This window comes from Nelusetta ayraudi, unplaced genomic scaffold (genome assembly GCF_046127955.1).
Source record: "Nelusetta ayraudi isolate G7.1 ecotype Tasmania unplaced genomic scaffold, CSIRO-AGI_Nayr_v1 ptg000131l, whole genome shotgun sequence".
NCBI classification, from domain to species: domain Eukaryota; kingdom Metazoa; phylum Chordata; class Actinopteri; order Tetraodontiformes; family Monacanthidae; genus Nelusetta; species Nelusetta ayraudi.
In genome coordinates, this window is record NW_027466181.1 from 959,585 (window position 1) to 978,699 (window position 19,115).

The 19,115-nt window shown below is 43.2% G+C and overlaps 3 protein-coding genes across 3 annotated transcripts; 1 reads left to right on the plus strand and 2 right to left on the minus strand.

The window, feature by feature from the left end:
- Positions 1-1,564: 1,564 nt before the first annotated feature.
- On the minus strand, positions 1,565-4,664 carry LOC142904699 (cytochrome P450 4B1-like). The gene is made up of 12 exons (XM_076050962.1): positions 4,287-4,664; positions 4,036-4,180; positions 3,902-3,946; positions 3,677-3,804; positions 3,430-3,554; positions 3,086-3,240; positions 2,868-2,974; positions 2,556-2,746; positions 2,337-2,470; positions 2,169-2,233; positions 1,951-2,033; positions 1,565-1,871 (listed from the first exon to the last, which is right to left on the minus strand). The coding sequence occupies exons 1-12, from the start codon at positions 4,662-4,664 to the stop codon at positions 1,694-1,696; spliced, it is 1,734 nt and encodes a 577-aa protein (XP_075907077.1). The 3' UTR covers positions 1,565-1,693.
- On the minus strand, positions 4,648-11,095 carry LOC142904700 (cytochrome P450 4B1-like). The gene is made up of 12 exons (XM_076050963.1): positions 10,841-11,095; positions 10,541-10,685; positions 10,404-10,448; positions 10,167-10,294; positions 9,896-10,020; positions 9,225-9,379; positions 9,007-9,113; positions 8,290-8,480; positions 8,060-8,193; positions 7,806-7,870; positions 7,492-7,574; positions 4,648-6,560 (listed from the first exon to the last, which is right to left on the minus strand). The coding sequence occupies exons 1-12, from the start codon at positions 11,054-11,056 to the stop codon at positions 6,395-6,397; spliced, it is 1,560 nt and encodes a 519-aa protein (XP_075907078.1). The 5' UTR covers positions 11,057-11,095; the 3' UTR covers positions 4,648-6,394.
- Positions 11,096-12,876: 1,781 nt separating this feature from the next.
- Positions 12,877-15,422, plus strand: med18 (mediator of RNA polymerase II transcription, subunit 18 homolog (yeast)). Its single transcript, XM_076050993.1, has 3 exons — positions 12,877-13,030; positions 13,351-13,424; positions 14,776-15,422. Exons 2-3 carry the CDS (start codon positions 13,352-13,354, stop codon positions 15,330-15,332), a joined length of 630 nt encoding a protein of 209 aa, XP_075907108.1. The 5' UTR covers positions 12,877-13,030; position 13,351; the 3' UTR covers positions 15,333-15,422.
- Positions 15,423-19,115: the final 3,693 nt, after the last annotated feature.

Genomic DNA, 19,115 nt, shown 5'->3' on the forward strand with positions numbered 1-19,115 from the left:
GTGTGATGTAAGTAGTGGTGGGAGGAGAATGCGCAGTACAGAGGATGGAACTATTAGATGATGGAAGTGCAGCAGCGAAAAAAGGACTGTTGTGGTAAAAGTCATATAATATAATTGAATAAATAAGATCTTGCACATAATACTAAATAACCTTTTTGTGGTTAAAACACATCATGTAGCATCCAAGTTATTGGAAAAGAAATTACTCTCAAACTTTATTTTTTTAATTCGAATAATGATAGATAAAAGAAAAGAAGAAAGAAACATATTTATTGTCTGCAAGTTTGCTTGTTTAGGGGTCCTTGGAGCTGCCTAATTAGTCATCTACTGTCTTTTCCAACTGCAACTACATAATCCACAGAACACAAAGTTTTGTTTAAGTACTCAAGGAAAATCAAGAGTAAACGCCACACGGGTCCAGGTGACCAGATTAGTAAAAACACATTTTCAGCCCAAGATTAGTTGTTGTATCCCTAAAACATCTGGAAAAACTCTCTTTATAAATGTCTAAAAAGAAACGGGTGTGGGTGCGTATCGGGCCTATAGTGATAGAGTTAGGTGCTGACCTGATGAAGGCGTTAAGAAGACCACTGGGAGAGGAGGCTCTGTGTTCTGAGGAGACGTTATTGCCTCAAGAAGTAACAGCTTATTTTCCTAAAGCTGATTTACAAACAATCTCCTTGTGTTCAAGCAAATGACTACATCCTGAATACCATCCTGGCATTGTTAAAACACATTTAAAGAGGCAGCTTAATTTATTAAAATGTTTGTTTGTTCTTTTTTTGTATGTATTTATTGTCTTAAACGTGTTCTTCTAATCAAGGTTTTTCTCATGCATGCACAAGACAAGACACACCTTGGGGGAAAAAAAGCCTCTTTGCATGTTGGCTCATGGGACAGTTTTCAAATACGCCTCTCAGCAGAATTTGAGTGCAGCGCAAATATTGAGACATAACAGATTAAGTTGTCACTGTCAGATTAATGCAAAATAGTTTGTTTTTTATGGAATAAAGAAGTTCTAGTGATGTTAGATTTGCATCCGGAGATCTGTCTTCCTGTTTGTTTTTCTACACTGCTGTCTTTTAGAATCAAAATTCCTTTTTATGGTTTGTCCGCCATTTGCCTTTTTTCTTTACTGTTTCATCTGTAAAACATCATGTAGTGTCGACAAATTATTTTTATTTGGAAGTGAGTAAAATGGAATAGTACCATTTGTGTGGTTGTTTTTTTTTTAAAGCTATTTATTGATCATGGATTGAGTTCAGGAATAATCAAGAGCTATTACTTTGTGTTTCACAACATTCATTCATTCATCATTGGATATTTTGAAAAAGATCACCAATTTACCAAATAATTTGTAACACGAAATGCACTTCACAACACCAATACAACCTCTAAAAATATATAAGATGGATTTTCCAGAAATATATTGTATATCCATCTATGTTTAGACACCAAAGGCCAGCCAGGACTTATTTTGGACAGAGAAAGAGCCTGATTCACAAAAGTTCACAGCATATCAATGTATCCTCTATCAACAAGAGATCACCCATACCAGATAATGTGACAGAAGTCACTTTTTTATTATCATGTAGAAGATTTGATGACATGGTGAAACAGGAAAAAATTCAAACACTTTTTCTTTCAGCAAGACGTGTCCACGCAACGGGTGAAATCCTGCAGTCGTTGCCCTTTATTCCTGCTCGTCGAGAGATTTGATTTTGATGTGGATGCCGTTGATGGAGCGAAGAATCAGTCGTGGGAGTAATTTGGGTTTCAAGGCGGGGTCTTCAATCAGCTGGTACTTGTTGAGCGTCAGGGCCGTCACCACTTTGAGCTCATTCATGGCGAAGGTCTGACCGATGCAGTTTCTGAGGAGAAAAGTTGATGTCACCGTATCTGCAATGTGACGTTGGAAGCTTTCATGTGGCGGGAAAAGGGTAAACATACCTGGACCCAGCGGAGAAGGGCACAAATGCGTGTGGTGACCTTTTGGAAATATTTTCTGGCAGGAAGCGTAGTGGGTCATAGACCTACAGAGAGGCAGATGTGTGATTATCACTATAGTTAGGCAGCTGACCAGACCCAGCTATGCCTCAAAAATTCAGTTAAAATTCAAAGCATTTCAACCATTTACAAATAAAGTTGCAGAAGTCCTCGTGACTTACGTCAGGGTTTTCCCAAACGCTTGCATTCCGGTGAATCCCAAAAATGCTTATTCCAATAAGACATCCTAGAAATCCCAAATGGTTTTTGGTTTAGAGATGTGCGCCAACTACATCATTAATAAAAACAAATTTGGTCACAATAGCAACATATCAAATCTGACGACAAACCTGCTGGCAAAGTCCTTCCGTCACAGAAGGTCATGGGTTTGGTCAGCTGTCTAGATATTGCTGGTACAGGACTGTAAAGGCGGAGGGATTCTTTGATGCACATCGTAGTGTAGGGAATTTTACTCAGATCCTCCCTGTAAGAAAATTCAGGCACTTTAATTTAGGAAGTGAAATTCAGGGCCTAAGTCTTTGACTCGCATGAGTGAAATATCAGCACACCAGTCCAGGTTGTCTCTGCCATCCAAGACCTGCATGACCTCGTCCCTGCACCGCTGCTGGTGCTCCGGGTTGCAGGCCAGGCTGTAGAAGATGAAGGAGAGGGCGCTGGCTGTGGTGTCGTGGCCCTCGAACATGAACGTGTCCACCTCTGCCCGTATGTCGTCGTCCGACAGACCCTGCTGGTTCTCATCCTGCAAGATGGGTCAGATACAGTGGACACAACTTCAGTTGGGGACAAAAAACTGTGCCACTGTCAGTTGTACAAAAAAAAAAAAAAAAAACACTAGCCATGATAATCGTGTTGTGTCTTACTCTTGCTAATAGAATGATGTCCAAAAAGTCCAGGTATCTCTTGGTGCATATTTGTTCCAACCCCTTCTCCTCTTTTAGTATTTCCTTCCTCTTTCTGATAACTTCCTCTTTAAAGATCACACAATGGGTGGGTCATTTCAGCCTTGCAATACAGCGACGGGACCTAGATTGATGTGTATTGGCTATTTCTTTGAAAAATTGCATCTTAGGACCTGTACCTGTATGAGTGCGAGCCATCCGACAGGCTTTTCTGTAGCTGTAGCCGTGCGGGCTGAGGTAGAAAATGAAGTCGCTGTGGTACGGAAACGTCCTTAAGCGCAGGTTGATCAATTGGGTGAGCTTGAAGATTGATTTGATGTATGTGTTGGTCTCACTGGAAGGAGATGCAAGACTTGTAATCCATGCATAGAGGGTTGGATCAATGACTAACATATCAAGGAAAATCATCCATCCTTCCATCCATCCGTCCATCCATCCATCCATCCACCTTCAATCCCAATTCATCTTAACTGAAGGCTGAGTTACACCATAGCCATCATCTGAGAATGGGAACAAATCTCACCTCTTAGTCTGACAGTTGCTTTTGTAGCTGAATGCGCACTTCATGATGGTGTCTAGTGTCATGAGGCTTAGTGCTTCAAACAGTTCAAAAGGTTTATCGGTGTTTGCGTAGCATTCCCACTTGTGCTGTCAGTGGCAAGAGAACTGGCATCACATATCTTGAAACATCTGCAACAACAACATCAACAACAGCACCAACAACAACAACGAGGCAGTGTTTCTGCATGTTCCCTTCCCGCCTTACTCACTAGCATGTCTTTGGCAGAATCAGACATCAGTCCCACGTATGGTTTCAAAACATCATAGTGGAAGCCCGGGGTCAGGAGCCGCCTGTGCTTGAACCACCGGGGGCCATTTGAAAAGAGCAGGCCATTACCTGGAGGCAGCAAAGAAGAATGTGAGGTTGGACACAAACACTACAGCGGCTAACAAACACTTTGTTCGGCAGGCTGCTCCGACAGAATCAGTCTCACCAATCCACGGCTCAATAAAACTAACTGTCAGATCGTCTTTCGGCGCTGTTGGGGAAAAAGAATATTTATGAGGATTTTGGTCAATTTCCTTTGGTCCCCATCAGTCAGACTGTGTAGGAGAAGTGTTCACCCACCTGTGGACCCCAGAATAGTTTTCGCATAATCCGGGTGGTGAATGGTCAGGAAACAGGCGAATGGGCCGAACCGCAGCGGGAACGCATACGGGTATTGCTTTCCGTATTCCACTATAGTGTGCAAGTCGTCCCCATCTTGTTTGAACTGAAATAAGTTTTATCGCAAAGAAGAAAAAATGGGAATGTATGAATTTGCCCTCTGTATTGAGCAGCTGAGTGGAGTGAGTAGAAGTCATTCCTTGTGACAGTACCTCAAAGGTATGTCCGAAGAGCCAGTGTCCTGGCGGTCCGATGAAAGTCTCAAAGTCTTGGAGTACCTTTTGTCGTAGGGCGACCAGCGTGATGAACTTATAGATGACGAAAACCAGACAAACCAAGGCAAAGAGCTGATGCAGAGGAGGGAAACCGGCCAAGCGGAGCACCAGAAGGGCTTTAGTCAATCCCATGGCGGCGCTGCCTTCCTTTCTGAAGGTGACACAGTTGACTGGCTGGATTATAAACCTTGAGATCAAGCGACAGCACACTCGGCTGCTGTGGATGATGTAAGCAGCATCGGCGTGGGCGGTTACTAAACTGCAGATGATGAAACGCATCAATAAAAACACCTTGATGTAGGATGTAGGCAACATCTTTAATTATTGTACATATTTCCATGGTTAAAACACACATACAAACTTTGTGCTCTAGAACCTTTACAATTATTAATAGTGTGAGGTCAGTGTTTTAACATCCACAGTATACTCGAAACGGCACTTTACATGTTGCCGTTGTTCTCCTTCAGCTTGTGTACCTTTATATATTTGTGATGCTTTTTTTTTATTTTATTTAAGTTTCATCACATTGTGCTTATTATCACTAACCACTGCTAACTTGTCATACATTAGCTACGCAGCAACTGAATTTAATGAAATACACAAAAACACTAAAGTGTAAATACCACTAATGAAGGCAGATTAGGAAGATCCATTCTAAGGCAAAATTAGATTTTTCTTACTTAAATACATATTTAACAAAACAGATCAGTACCTTTTCCTTTTAGAAAAATGTCAAAGCTGTTCTTTATAGACTGACAGAAGCAACACTGGGGTGTTATGAAGACGTTACCGCCTTGAGGAAAATGCAAACAAGCCTTATTTTCCTAAAACAAGTTTAGATTTAATCTCCAGCTGACTTTAAAAAATACAAATAGCTGCAGTTAAACCTTTAACTTTTAATGAGAATCAAATTACCACATTTACATTAAAAAAAAAAAAAAAAAAAAAAAGTTTCTTCCAAAATAAGGTCGGGAGGTTCGTCAAAAGACTTGCTGAAAGCTTAACTCTTTCATGTCATAACACACCTGGTTTTATCTTAAAAACATCTGCCGTGTGCTGTCCCTTTAATGTCCTCATTCATGACCGTGATCCATCCTGGTTGCTCAACATGTCAACCTCTGCCTCCTCCAGCTCGGCCTACTGTCTTTCCTCGCCGAACCGCGACAACATTGCTGCACTCACTGCCCTCTTCCACGCCTCTCCTTTTTCATTCCCTCCGACACTCTTGCCAGCACAACACACTTCACACAGTTCTCGGAAAGTTCCAACGTGCTCGGAGGCGCTTCTTCACCTCTTTTCCACACTCTGTCGGCCAAGTACTTGGAATCCTACACCTTTTAAAAATCTCCACTCCCTGTAACCTCACCTTTTAACTTGGGTCCATCTCATTTACACATATATTCCAAAACGGAAAATGCAAAAATAGAATTAAAAGTGGCAAAACGCACGATGTCCTACACAGTAATGCAGCAGTGTCATCTAGTGGTTATGTTGCATTACTGACAGTGTTACGTCAACACAAAAGCTCGCAACATTCCTCTGTAATGATCTTTGTTTGTTCGTTTGTTTTTTTTCTCTGCACCTTCTTGTTTCGGTGCATTATTTAAATTCTATAAATGTTGGTCAGATTACTGTTTTCTAATATGCAGCTGAGTTACACTTTATTGTTTTTTAGTAATTGGTAATAAATGAAGAAAATTGCTGGGGATCCATTAAGGATCACCTCTTACCAAGTGTGTTATATTTAGTTGCGTGTGTTTGTGTGAACTACAATTTCCTGCCACCCAATTGCAGTGACATAAAAACACATTAAAATTGACAGACTGCAAATATATGTGAATATACTGTACAGTATATGCATGACGTATGTGGAGATGTGTTTAAAATGAGGATTATAATATGTACTTAGTTATTATCAAAACAGTTGTTATATATGCTTTAAATTCTCAATCAGTGTATAGACTAAGTTTTAAATACTTTTTTTTTTTTTAGAAATCTCCCTCACTATTAAGTTTTTTTTTTCTAAAGGTATTTCCATCTTGTGTCTAAACAGGTTGGATTTTGATGTGGATGCCGTTGATGGAGCGCAGAATCAGTCGTGGGATTAGCTTGGGTTTCTCAGTGGGTTCCTCTATCAGCTTGTATCTCTGTAGCGTCAGCGCTGTAACCACTTTAAGCTCATTCATGGCAAAGTTCTGTCCGATGCAGTTTCTGAGGAAGAATGACAATACTTGAATGACACGGTGCAAAACTTGACAATGATTGTGTTTAGGTTATTGATTAGCAGTTAATAATTAGCAGCTCCAGAGCAATCTTTGCAACTTCGTAACACGTCTAATGCCGCCCCAAGTCCGCAAGGTTCACAGTTTAACAGGGATCATCACATTCCTTCTGTATAATTTTATTGTTGTTTGTAGTCTGTGAGATTGAAGCGGATCGCTCTATGAGTTTGACTCTGGACACCAAATAAAATATTTTTTTTCAATCTGCACTAATTGTCCTTTCTAATTATTGCGGGTTGGCTTCCCAAAAGATACAGATTGCTGCAGCTTCATACAGTCGAATGAAACTCAGCATTCTTCAGTGACATTTGAGCTAAGAAGTGTTTTGTGTAACTGATACCTGATACTAGGGCAGCTTCACCTCTTTATCATGGACTAGTGGATGTAACGCTCGCTTACGAGGCTCACACCCTACGCCCTACTGAGAAACAAAAGCAGGAATGTTGTAATTAAAGCCTGTGATGGACCTGAACTGCACAAATATGAACCTTGGAGCCATGTTAATAGGTGAGCAAGTGTGCGTTGTTGTTTCACGTTAAACCGTTACCTCATCCCAGTTGTGTATTCTGCCGTCCAGCAACTGCTTCAAAAGATAGCGAGTTCTCCCATTTCATTTGACAAAGTCAATGAGTCTACTCAAGTCTCCGTATACAATCAATTCATTGTGGATCTACTACGCTGTAAGACCTAATGAAACTGTACTAAAAGTCTTGGGGTGGTGCTTTGTTAAATGTTCACATGCTGCAGGCTTTGGCCGAGTAAATGAGTAGATGGCAAATGGCAATAACCCGAGCAACTCATTTCTAAGTGTTAAGCAAGACTAGACCATTCCATTTGCAAGACATCGGGTGCAGACAAACCTGGGCCCGGCAGAGAAGGGCGCAAATGCGTGAGGCGACCTCTTGGAAACATTCTCAGGCAGGAAACGCAGCGGGTCAAAAACCTGCATGTACACAAGCACACATAATGTTATTTTTTTACCATATTGGCAACGGCTTTTATAAAAGCCGGGACAGAGTGATACACATGTAACCCTTAACCAGATCTGATCCAGTGCGCCTTGTTTATAGGGCATAATTGACCCTAATCAGCGGTTACACCGATGGCACAGAAACATATCACGCGAACAAAGGTAGGCGCATTAAGCCTGGCTTCAGGTGAAATGCTGACCCACCTCGGGGTTTTCCCAAACTGTTGGATTTCTGTGCAGGGCAAACACACTTGTTCCAACTTGACATCCTTCGAAAAAAAAAGAGAACGGAGGATTCAATGCAGAGTTGTGTACTTTCAACTGTTGCGGAAAACAACTTTCAGACACAATTTGATTTCTCAGCAATTTAAAGAGAAGAATTTAGATGGAGGAAGCACAGCTGAAAGTTATGGAAGACAGTGGTTTACGTAAGAAAAGAGAGCCATTCAACTACAAACCTGCGGGCAAAGTCCTCCCGTCAGCGAAAGTCATGGCTTTGGTGAGTTTTCTGGACATTCCGGGTACAGGAGGGTAAAGACGCATGGATTCCTTGATGCACATCGTAGTGTAGGGAATTTTACTCACATCCTCCCTTTGATGAAAAGCACATTGTGTTGGTTGATTCTGGACAAAAGTGACATCCTCGCTCACTTCTCATTTGGCAACGTTTTTTCAGTCGTCAGCCCACCACTCAAAGGTGTCTCTGCCATCCAAGACCTGCATGACCTCGTCCCTGCAGCGCTGCTGGTGCTCCGGGTTGCAGGCCAGGCTGTAGAAGATGAAGGAGATGGCGCTGGCTGTGGTGTCGTGGCCCTCGAACATGAACGTGTCCACCTCTGCCCGTATGTCCTCGTCCGACAGACCCTGCTGGTTCTCATCCTGCAAGGTGGTCAAACACGGACGTCTCAGCCGTCTCAGTTTAATTTGGAAACAGACTAAAGCACAGAATTAAGTGCAGACTCGTGTATATTGTACACTCCATCATGCGTCTTGTTTCTTCTCATATTTCTGTGCAATATTTTCTTCCCTGGCGCAACACTTACAATGTTCAACACAAAGCACAGTTATTTATCTAGTGTTGCATGCACAGCTGCAGCGTTACTGAGTAGACGTGCAAACTAATTGGGTTACACAATGACAATAAAGAAACCTTCGACCCATTTGTTGTCCTTTGTTGTTAATATTATTGTTGGGGCCTGCGCCAGTGAGTCTCCGCAGGAGTCCTTGCTTTGGAGGGCAAGGAGCTCATTCTGAAAACTGTTATTGTTTTCTCTTTTAAACTTTGTCATCATGTTAAACTTTCCAACTGAATTTGGTCAGAAAAAAATATTTGAACGTTTACTTGTCTTAATTAAAAAAAAAAAAAAAAAAAAAAAAAAAAAGCGAAACAAAAAAAACAACATACTCTTGCTAACAGGACAATGTCCAGAAAGTCCAAGTTTCTCTTGGCCTGTATGCGCTCCAGCTCCTTCTCTTCCTTGAGCTCCTCTTTCCTCTTTCTTATGACTTCCTCTTTAACAGACAAGGACACAGATGATTATTTACTGTCACATCCCACAGCGACTCGTGTAAATCACGTCAAGAGATCTTTGACGTTTGATTGGTTTTGCAAACTGTCCGTACCTGTATAGCTGTGTGCTATCCGACGAGCTTTTCTGTATCTGAAGCCGTGAGGGCTGAGGTTAAAAATATGGCTGTTGTGATACGGAAAAGTCCGAAATCGCAGGTTTATCAGATTGGCGAGTTCATACACTGACTGGATATAGGTATTAGTTCCGCTGAAATGACAAAGCAGAGAAACACTATGAGCGTTCGTCCCCCACCACCTCGGAAATATAAATGCTTAGAACTTTAATTGTTCCAAAACATTTCTGAGTGTATATTAGTAGAGTGCAGTTGATGATTGGAGTCCAAGGGTGATCTAAAAATAAATACATGGTTGAGGCCTAAAATCAACCGGAACATATGATTACAATGATGACAGTCGTTGATGGAGATTTTTTTTGTTGCGAACCAACCCAGTGTTGGTTTGCATCTAACTTGCTCAGGTGCCATAGCTAAATGTTTGCTCAGTAGATCACAGACACACATGACCTTTGATCACAAATACTGTGTCATCGCACACCTGCTCCAAATGTTGGGTCATTGCCAAATTCTAATACTTTTTATTTTGGCATGGTTTCTATTTCAGGTCTTGGGAGGGACGACAATCAAACCTTAACAAGCTAACAATCAAGTGCAAAGGTGTAAAACTTTAACTGCACCCATTTCCAAGACAAGCAAATGCACCTCACCTCTTGGTCTGACAGTTGCTGTTCTGGCTGAACGCGCACTTCATGATGGTGTCCAGTGCCATGAGGCTCACGTCTTTAAACAATTCAAAAGTCTCATTGGTGTTTGCGTACGTCTGCCATTTGTCCTGGTGGGAAAGAACTGATGTCACATATCTGGCAGAAGATTAAAAAAAAGAAAAAAGAAAATCTCTGGCCAACACAAAATGCATACCGTGCCTTTATTTCACCATGACCGCCTTTATCTGTTACCACTACGCCATTGTTTACATACCAACATGATATTAGCAGAATCTGACATCAGTGCTATGTAGGGCTTCAAAACATCATAATGGAAAGCTGGAGTCAGGAGCCGCCTGTGCCGGAACCACTTCTGGTCTTTGGAAACCAGTAAGCCATTCCCTGCAGAGAGATAGGGTGTTTATTTAGGGTGAATCATTCAGCATTTACATATTGAATTGCTATATACAGTAATTGTGCACAAGAAAACTCCTTCTACAGGTCCTCTTACCAATCCATGATTCAATAAATTTATATGCAAAGTCATCTTTAGGCTCTGTAAGATAAAACACAGACCGCCACAACAGCAAAAATCAATCTTATGCCATTGATGGATGAGGCAATTTTTTGAAGTGACTGATATTGCACCTGTTGAACCCAGTATAGTTTTCACATAATCTGGATGGTGAATGTTGAGAATGTAGAGAAAGGGCCCGAACTGCAGTGGGAAAGCGAAGGGGTACTGCTTTCCAAATTCCAGAAGCCTGTCCAAATCAGTTCCGTCTTGCTTGAACTGAAATCACATGAAGTCATCATAGAAAGTTTTTGCACACGGAGAGCCAATCAGAAACGAGTGCATTGCGCGGCATGGGCTACATGACAGAGCCCGAGTGTTGCCCATCCGCGTCGCAAGCACAACGACGAGCCGCTGATTTGCATGCAAAATACCTCCGTGACGTGTCCGAAGAGCCAGTGTGCCGGGGGTCCCGGGAAGAGCTCGAAGTGTCGCTGCGACGCCCTCTTCCTGACGAGCAGGATGGCGAACTTGTATATGACGAAGACAAAAAACACCGAGGCGATCAGCTGGCAGGCGGCGGACCAGCCGATCGATCGGAACTCCACCAGAGTCTGCACCAGCGCCATTCTTGACTGACGCCTCCGCATGTGCAGATGGCAAAACAGAGGAGTATTCGAGATCCGGCCGTGATGAAATCTCTGGGCAGTGACGTCAGCAACTGGGACGATGGGCGGGATCGCATGGCCCGATGGCCCGTGGTTGAGCACATCAAGTGGAGTTTGAGGAAAGGTTTAACTGGCTTTTGGTTTGTCATTTTTTTTTTATTTCAAGGCACCAAAAGATTTACAGGCTTCGAATGATGAAAAATTCCAAAATGCAATTTTGTAACTTAGAAGTTGCTCCGGTACAGGGATGCCCTGCATTGTGATCTATGTTTGTTTTGTCCAGGGCAGGATGCCCCTTGTCCCGTATATTGACCGTACCCGCATGCAGTCACTGGACAGCACTTTGCTGATTCCTGACAGGCACGTGCCTGTCATACAGTCACAGTGCCTCTCATGCACACCAGCCGTACACGTCCCAGACCCAAAGTTCTTCTGAAATATCACTTGGGTAATGAATAAAGTCCATGTTTGTGTCTCCCCTTTGGATGGTATTACTCGGTTTGTGTTACACAAATGTGGCACAAAACAAAACAAAACAACAACAACCTTTTGCATAAGTCTATAATAAAGGAGAATACTTACAACATAGAATGGGAGAGGAAAAACTCTATGGGTAAAAGCTGTGGTTTGCTAATGTCGACAATCCTGTTGGCAATGGCCCTGTTGTCGGTGTGTTGAATGGTCCCTGATTTACCATCAAGGAGTGTTTTGGCCACACTGGGTGATGTAAACGCAAGATGTTTTGAGAATAAGGGCATTGACAATTGTCTTGGCCTCTCACCCACTTCCTGATATTCCTCACTTTTCTGTTCCACCACTTTGTTGCTTCCTGGCAAAGAACAAGTTCAGTTTCATATTAATTGTCACTTTTTTACCAACACAACTGTCTTTTTGACAAGTCTTCTCAGTTTGCCCAATTTTGTTTCTAGTGCACTGCTTCACATTGAGAACTTTGTGAGTCACCCACGACTTTCTGGGATAATAATAACAGTACCAATACCAAAGCAGTCTCTAAGGCTTCATAAACAGGTTGCAGCTTTTGGTAAAAACAAATTAAGATAATGTTTAGGTTTACATAATTTCATCATAGCCGTCTTTATACATGGCATAAAATAATTGCACTTATTCAAAAACAACAATGATACAATGGTGTGGCCTGTTACTCACATAGTTATCCATTGCTTCGATGTTTTGTGTGGTTAATCATGTTGTATGGTCGTGTGTGTGTGTGGTTAATCTGTAATAAAGTTAACTGCTCAAAATTAGCCTGTGAACTTTCTCACTCATTTCTGGAATCAATTAAAAAAAATAAATAATAATAATAAAAAAAAAAGACTGATAAGGTATAATCAATGCGTTTTAGACAGGCCCATGCAGGTAGGAGCGAATATGCAACACCAAGTGTGAAGGCAGTTTTGCAAGCTTTCAAAGCGCCACTGAGAATTCCGGTCTGGGATAAAATCTAATGGTTTGGAGAAAGAAAAATTCCAACCTTTACTACTTATCAGTAGCTGTCTGACAATATTTGAGTGTGTGGGCTTTTAAATGAAGTCAGATATTAGTCGCGTTTGAGGCACACCAACAATTTTGTCTTGGATTATATATGTGGCTGTATTGACTCTTGGTTTTGACCGTCTTTTCAAGTACACCTTCCACACCACTAGGTGGCTGTAGTCTGCCAATGTGCGGTGACATCCCCGGCATTGATTTTCTTCTAGTACTAGAAAAGTACAGGAAGAAAAGTAAGCCGGTGGCATTTGGTCTATTAAAACGCAAATTTTGACCCTGGTAAAATCATGTACTGACAAAGCACCAGCAAAGCAGTTGCTACTTGCGCTTGGGAAAATGTCAACGGAAGTGCAAGGCAGCTACTGTGTCATTTCCGGTGACGTAGCTTGGTAGTTCCTGGCTAGCTGTGAAGCTAACAGTAGGATAGTATTGTGGCTGACTGAACAAGTGAGTGACGATTATTGGATCATTTGTTTTAGGATTGTGACTTTACTGAAGACGAAGAGACGAGCATTTTACCTGTTTGATTGAGTAAATGGACTGCTGGAATTTATAAACTGTGTTTTACAGACGAAAAAGAAGCAAGGCAAGTTTGTGATTGGACAACCTAGCGACGTTAGCTACTAATGCAGCATCATTAGTTGCCAGCACTCTTGTGGGAAAAGTTATGCTGTTTGTACTACGAAAATGCTTGAATTAAAAGTTTTATTAATTTGCGCCCTTTTCTTTCCCCCCATTTCTGTAAAAATGTTTTTGCCCGGCCAAAGGATGGAGGCTCCACCAGTTACGGTGATGCCTGTGACGGGGGGCACAATCAACATGATGGAGTACTTGTTACAAGGTAAGACACATAAACACCCATAAACGATGTAGGGAAGGGATTGTTTTGGATAAAGTAAAGTTGGTCTCCCGATTTAAAAAAATAAAATAAAAAAATACAACAATTAACAATGTATATATATATATATATATATATATATATATATATATATATATATGTATATATGTATATATATGTAAAGCAATTTTTTTGCTCAGTCAATGTCACAATTCCTTAATCCCGAAACTATCCAGATAGTAGTTTTTTAACAAAATGCTTTTAATGAAAACAAAAGAAATTGGTACGGGTTTAAGCAAGTGTGCATTATTGTAATAATGATAATGTGTTATTAGACTTAGTGTTCTTCAAACCTTGGGTAGCTTCTGCTTTTTATTTCAAACAAAAGCAGTACACATACACCTTTAAATGGAGAAATTGTTCTGTTGAAATGCACCTATTGAAAGCCTGTTGTTAACACTCCGCTATAGTACTTGGTACATAGTGAAGTGACCAGTGAGTAAAATGCTTCAAGGTTCAAAAGCTTTCAGAGATGCTATTCTGCAGGCCTTGGTTGTAACCAGTGATTGCTTGAATTACTGTAACCTTTCCGTTGTCTGAGGCTTCCGATTCTCCTCTGACCGCTGACGTCAGCGACGCATTTCTGTCCACACGATTGCAGCTTGCTGGATATTTTCCCCTCTCTGGGCACCATTCTCTGTAAACCCTGGAGATGGTTGTAGGTGAAAATCCCAGTTCTGATGTTTGCTTTGAACTTCAGCAAGTCGTCGTCGTCGTCACTGAGTCAACCTCCGTGCATTTGTTGCTGTTGCGCTGCTGACACGGTTAGCTGATTAGCTATTTGTCTTAACAAGTGACCTAATGATGATGTGGCCGGTGAGTCTGTTTAGTTCTTTTTTTTTCAATCCTGTTTTTTTGCTGTATTGAACCATTTGTCAAATGCTTAGTTTGTAACGCATTTTGTTTGAAATATAAACACTCCACAATAACATTATTAATAACAATATGAATCTGTTTGAGTCTAAAGGTGGCTGAACCTTTCCAGTTTACGTTAAGCCTAGTAAGTTGAGTTCTGCGATTCTGAAGTTAGTGATGACTCGGATATCACAAGATATTTATGTTGGTGTGACAGTGTCTCAGAGGTCTTTATTGGTTTATCAGAAGTCCAGCTCTAATGTAAATATTATGAATAATGACACTGTAAAATAAATGACATAGTTATTTTCCTACTTCTACAATTTCTAATGGGAAGACTGTAAACTTTCCTCCTGCACCTTTGTTTTCTTTAGATAGTTGTCTCTCACATCCTTTGATTGATTTATTTATTGCATGTGTTTTCATGTCTTTTTTTCAGGCAGTGTCTTAGACCAGGCCCTGGAAAGTCTCCTGCACCGCCTTCGAGGCCTGTGTGACAACATGGAACCTGAGACTTTTGTCGACCATGAGCTGGTTTACCTGCTGAAGGGCCAACAAGGGAACCCGTTTATTCTACGCGCCAGGCGCTCTCTGTCCCACCCCACGTCCCCGTGGCACTTGCGCTACTTGGGCCAACCCGAAGTAGGAGACAAGAGCCGCCACGCCCTGGTGCGCAACTGTGTGGACGTGGCCGCCTCCCACAGCCTACCAGAGTTCCTCAATGAAATGGGTTTTCGCATGGACCACGAGTTCGTGGCCACGGGGCACATTTTTCGCAAAGGGGCTATGAAAGTGGTGGTGACCAAGCTGTCACGCGTCCTCGTGCCGGGGAACACAGAGAACACGGAGCGTCTGTCGCTCTCGTACTTGGTGGAGCTCAGCGTGTTGGCTCCGGCAGGCCAGGACACCGTGTCCGAGGACATGCGCAGCTTCGCTGAACAACTCAAACCTCTGGTTCACCTGGAGAAGATTGACCCCAGCAAACAGAGACACTGATGACTTGAATTGACTTTGACAAAGTGGACAACATTTTATTTTTTTATTTTTTCTTCACATTTTTGCAAAATTAAATATAGTTCGACTTTTTGTGAAAAAGTTCCATGGTATTATTCTTTATCTAAGTGACATTTGTCATCACTGGAGTAATTCTGTTCTTTTGTTCTTTTCAAATTTTAGAAACCACCTTGTGGCAGAATTAACATCTACCTCCACTATGTAAACAGATAATTGTCATTATAAGACATTTAAAGAGTTTGACGCAGACATTTGCTCAGTGCTTCATTTTAAATTCCCTTCAGATGATCAGTTCATAACAGTGGAGTTCCACTCTTTACGCCACAAGGGGGCTCTCCTGCTCCTGAAATGACTCGCTTGCCTCCCTGGCTGAATCCCCTCTCAGATCATCTACAGGAGCTGTGGTTGCCATGGAAATAATTACTGTGAGATCCGTATCCCCCACCCCACACTCTAATTAGCTTTCTCAATTGCTTAATGATACATAGACCTGTGAAAGCCTTTCTTTCTTTCCCTCAACAAAAGCATTGATTTTCCCTCTCTTCCCCTCTCGTTTCTACTGTTAACCCATTAGTCCCTCTTTCATGGGAACTTGAGCTGGGACTATTACCCATGAAAGCAGCGCGGCCGCCTTCAGGTTCTCCTCGCTCTTTGCCAGGCGACGGTTCCGAAATGGTCTCGGCGTGTCAGCGCGTTGCAGCGGCGACCGGTGACTGGTAACTAATGCACATCCTGCCGGCCGTGGTAATAACGCCGGCTGCGAGACGTGAGTGCTTCTAATAATACCCCCGGCGGTGAGATGCATTTGCGAGGGACTGCGATGTAAAGTCGCTGCGTGCATGTCTGAGGGGAGAAGCGGAGGGCAGATGGTCTGTCTCCGCACGTTGACCTACCTGCACGTCAACGCTGATGCAGACGAGCTCAGCGAGGTGGAAAGGTGACACTGCGCTGCTTCTCCTTGCAGTATAGGTGCATTGTAAGGAGGGAGGGGGCAAAAAAAAAACCAAAGCAGCCTTCCAATGTATCTGCACGCCACATTTAAAGATGTTCTGCCGATCTTTTTCTGGCTCCAGTTTGGATTTTAGGGCCATTCAATAATCTTCGCTGGAGGCTCTTAGATCAGACCAACTAATAATTCAAAACATTTGACCTGCGAATGAGGCTAACTTATAAATCAGACCTTAAATAATAATACATGTAATAATAAAACGTGGGGTTATCTACCATAGAGCAGCAGCCTTTTCGTTCCAGCAACCAGACTACTGGCACTACGACTAGATGTTACAACTCTGAGTGAATTATGTATTAAAGAGGCAGATGCCTTGTTGCCCAAGGCTTTATGTGTCCAGCATGGATCCGCTACAGTATGCTGGCTTTCTTCCACTTAAACTTGTGTTTAGCGCGCTGCTCTTTGGTGATGAGCCGGGCTCCCACTGCACCTCCACTCTGCATCGCCTGCAGTGGAGAGGCGCAGCTAGGCTAATCAGTGTCTTGGCATCGGGCCTGCTTGGCTATTGTGCATGTAGCCAGTTACTGGCTTGCTCAATTGAGGAATTACACCCGTTGCCAAAGGTGCCGAGATATTCTGCTTGGCTGATTGTAGGAAATTGACACTCTGGAGACACATTTGTACAAGTGCAGCGTGGAGGAAGAAGAAAAAATGTGTGAGTGTTTCGTTTTAATTAGAGGTTATGTTGAATTTAATTACACAAAGTGAATTTAGTGTCATTCTTTGGCCATTTGGTTTAATAGAAATTTGAAAAGATTTCAGCAGCTTATTTTAAATGTTCCTAAAAGAACTTTTGTCATTTTCAACAACGGTCTATTGTGAAATGGGTTTTGTTTTATTCTAGATAATTCATGAACAAACTTATCAGAATTACATTTGTTGAACTTAAATTGACTATAGTTCTTGGTACCTGATGTCACACTTAGTGTGTCAGCTCCATAATAATTATGCCACATACGCTGAATTTGACCATTTGTTTTTTTTTTTTTTTTCTAAAAGCGGCCGAGCGTACAGTCCTCACTCTCTCACATCATTTCATTATAATACAATTAAACTCGGTGTGCTTTTTTTGGGGCGTGTGCTTGCACAGTAATTTCCCTCTGTGGGCCATTTGCTAGTTTGGGGCCCCTCAGCTGTTAAATGGAATTAATTGGCCGCCAGTGTTTGTTAATCATATTGACCTGAGAAATGGGGACAGGAGCCATTACCTGTTTGTGCCTTTAACGTTTCCATTCCATTCCGTTCCAACGCAGTCTTAATTAAAAAGTCTTGGCGCCGAGCTGTGTTTGCCGCTGCCTCTGAACATAATGTTTCGCGGGCCGGCGGCAGGGAGAGACGGCGAGATGCCACCGGAGGGGGTGGGGGGGCCTCTTTAAGTCGCCCGCCGCTGGGCCCCGTGCCACCGAGGCCGTCGGTGAAATCCAGCTCTGCCAACTCAGGAATGCTCCCCGATACTTGGATGTGGGCCCTCCCCTTCATGTGTCATTGCACATTGCCCATATGCTTGTTAGAGAGCAAAAAACCAGAGGGGTGTGAGGGAAAGGGGGGGGGGGGTCCTCTCAGATGGCCCGTTGGCCTCCCCAGGGGTCTTCATGCGGCTTCGACATCGCCAGGTCGTAGGGGGTGGAGCAGCGTTGCCCTTTTGTGAATGAAAATTCCAAAGCTGTTTTTTCCTTTTTTGGGGGGAACTTTTCTCTTTTTTCCTGGCGCAAATTGACAGACACAAAGTTCGGCCTTGTTGCTGACGTGACGACGCCCACGGTGCTCGCGGCCCGACTGAGGTGATTAGCGCCGCGCCCCCGAAAGCACGCCATTACGGGATGAGCCGCCCGAGAGCCTGAAGCCAGCCTGCGGAATGTCTGGTATGGGCAGGAGGTGGTGGTGGTGGGCGGGGCGGACAAGGGATGAATTCAGCAGCAGCAGCAGCAGCAGCAGCAGCAGCAGCAGCAGTCGTCACCCTGGAAGGGAAGTGAACACATACCTGCTGCTAAAAGTGCTACCTGGGACTCCTGCCTCCTCTTCCACCTCCTCCTTCCACACAGGGTCCTGCTGAGACGCACGTTCGTCTTCCTGATGGCTCACAATCACTGTTCCTCGCGCCGAGCGTGTAATCAACACAGATTGCGTAATCTGTGTCATCAAAAAAAAAGAGAAAAAAAATTCCCAGCGTACCCTGAGCAAACACCCCCCACCTCACCGAGACGCACTTGTGTAACAGTCTGCGGGCTGGGGGTTCAGGGGTCAGGTGGGGGTTTGGGGTCGGGGGGGGGGGGGGGGGGTTTGCAGATGGAATTTGGAGAAAAATACAATAAGCGTAACAGACGTTGGACGAGCAAAACAAACCAGCTGGTTGTCACTGGGCAGGAGCGAGTCCATCCCCGTGACTCGCTGACGCTCACTCTTGTCCTGCATGGACCGGCGCTAATATGGTGTTTGACACATATTTCTCAACAGCGGTCTGACTGCACGCCTTGTGGCCGGGTTGCACAACCTTTTAAGCACAGAGTGCGTCCTTTGCCCCCCCCCCCACTCGGGGAATTCCCGAAGCCTTGTTCCTCAGGTGCCTGTTTAGGCCACACGTCCTGGTGTCCGTCAACGTTGTCAGGGTCCCACGCTGCAGTGGGAACCGGGAGCCTCTATATAGTCAAATACATGATATTATTCATCATAGCCTTTTGACTGCGGCAATTTTTTGGTTTTGATTTTCCGAGGGTGGTTCTGCCTGTCTGAATCGCAGCTCGCTAAATGCCTCCCCC

Bases quoted from the DNA above. Each gene is read 5' to 3' on its own strand.
- LOC142904700 (XM_076050963.1), bottom strand. From the start codon at position 11,056: ATGCGGAGGCGTCAGTCAAGAATGGCGCTGGTGCAGACTCTGGTGGAG. The intron at 10,295-10,403 runs GTAAGAGGACCT...ATCTCTCTGCAG, and splicing joins ATTTATTGAATCATGGATTG to GGAATGGCTTACTGGTTTCC. The intron at 8,194-8,289 runs GTGGGCTGACGA...TTTTCATCAAAG, and splicing joins GGCAGAGACACCTTTGAGTG to GGAGGATGTGAGTAAAATTC.
- LOC142904699 (XM_076050962.1), bottom strand. From the start codon at position 4,664: ATGTTGCCTACATCCTACATCAAGGTGTTTTTATTGATGCGTTTCATC. The intron at 3,241-3,429 runs GTGAGATTTGTT...ATCTCCTTCCAG, and splicing joins AGCAACTGTCAGACTAAGAG to TGAGACCAACACATACATCA. The intron at 2,747-2,867 runs GTAAGACACAAC...CCCATCTTGCAG, and splicing joins ACATCATTCTATTAGCAAGA to GATGAGAACCAGCAGGGTCT.
- med18 (XM_076050993.1), top strand. From the start codon at position 13,352: ATGGAGGCTCCACCAGTTACGGTGATGCCTGTGACGGGGGGCACAATC. The intron at 13,425-14,775 runs GTAAGACACATA...TCTTTTTTTCAG, and splicing joins GATGGAGTACTTGTTACAAG to GCAGTGTCTTAGACCAGGCC.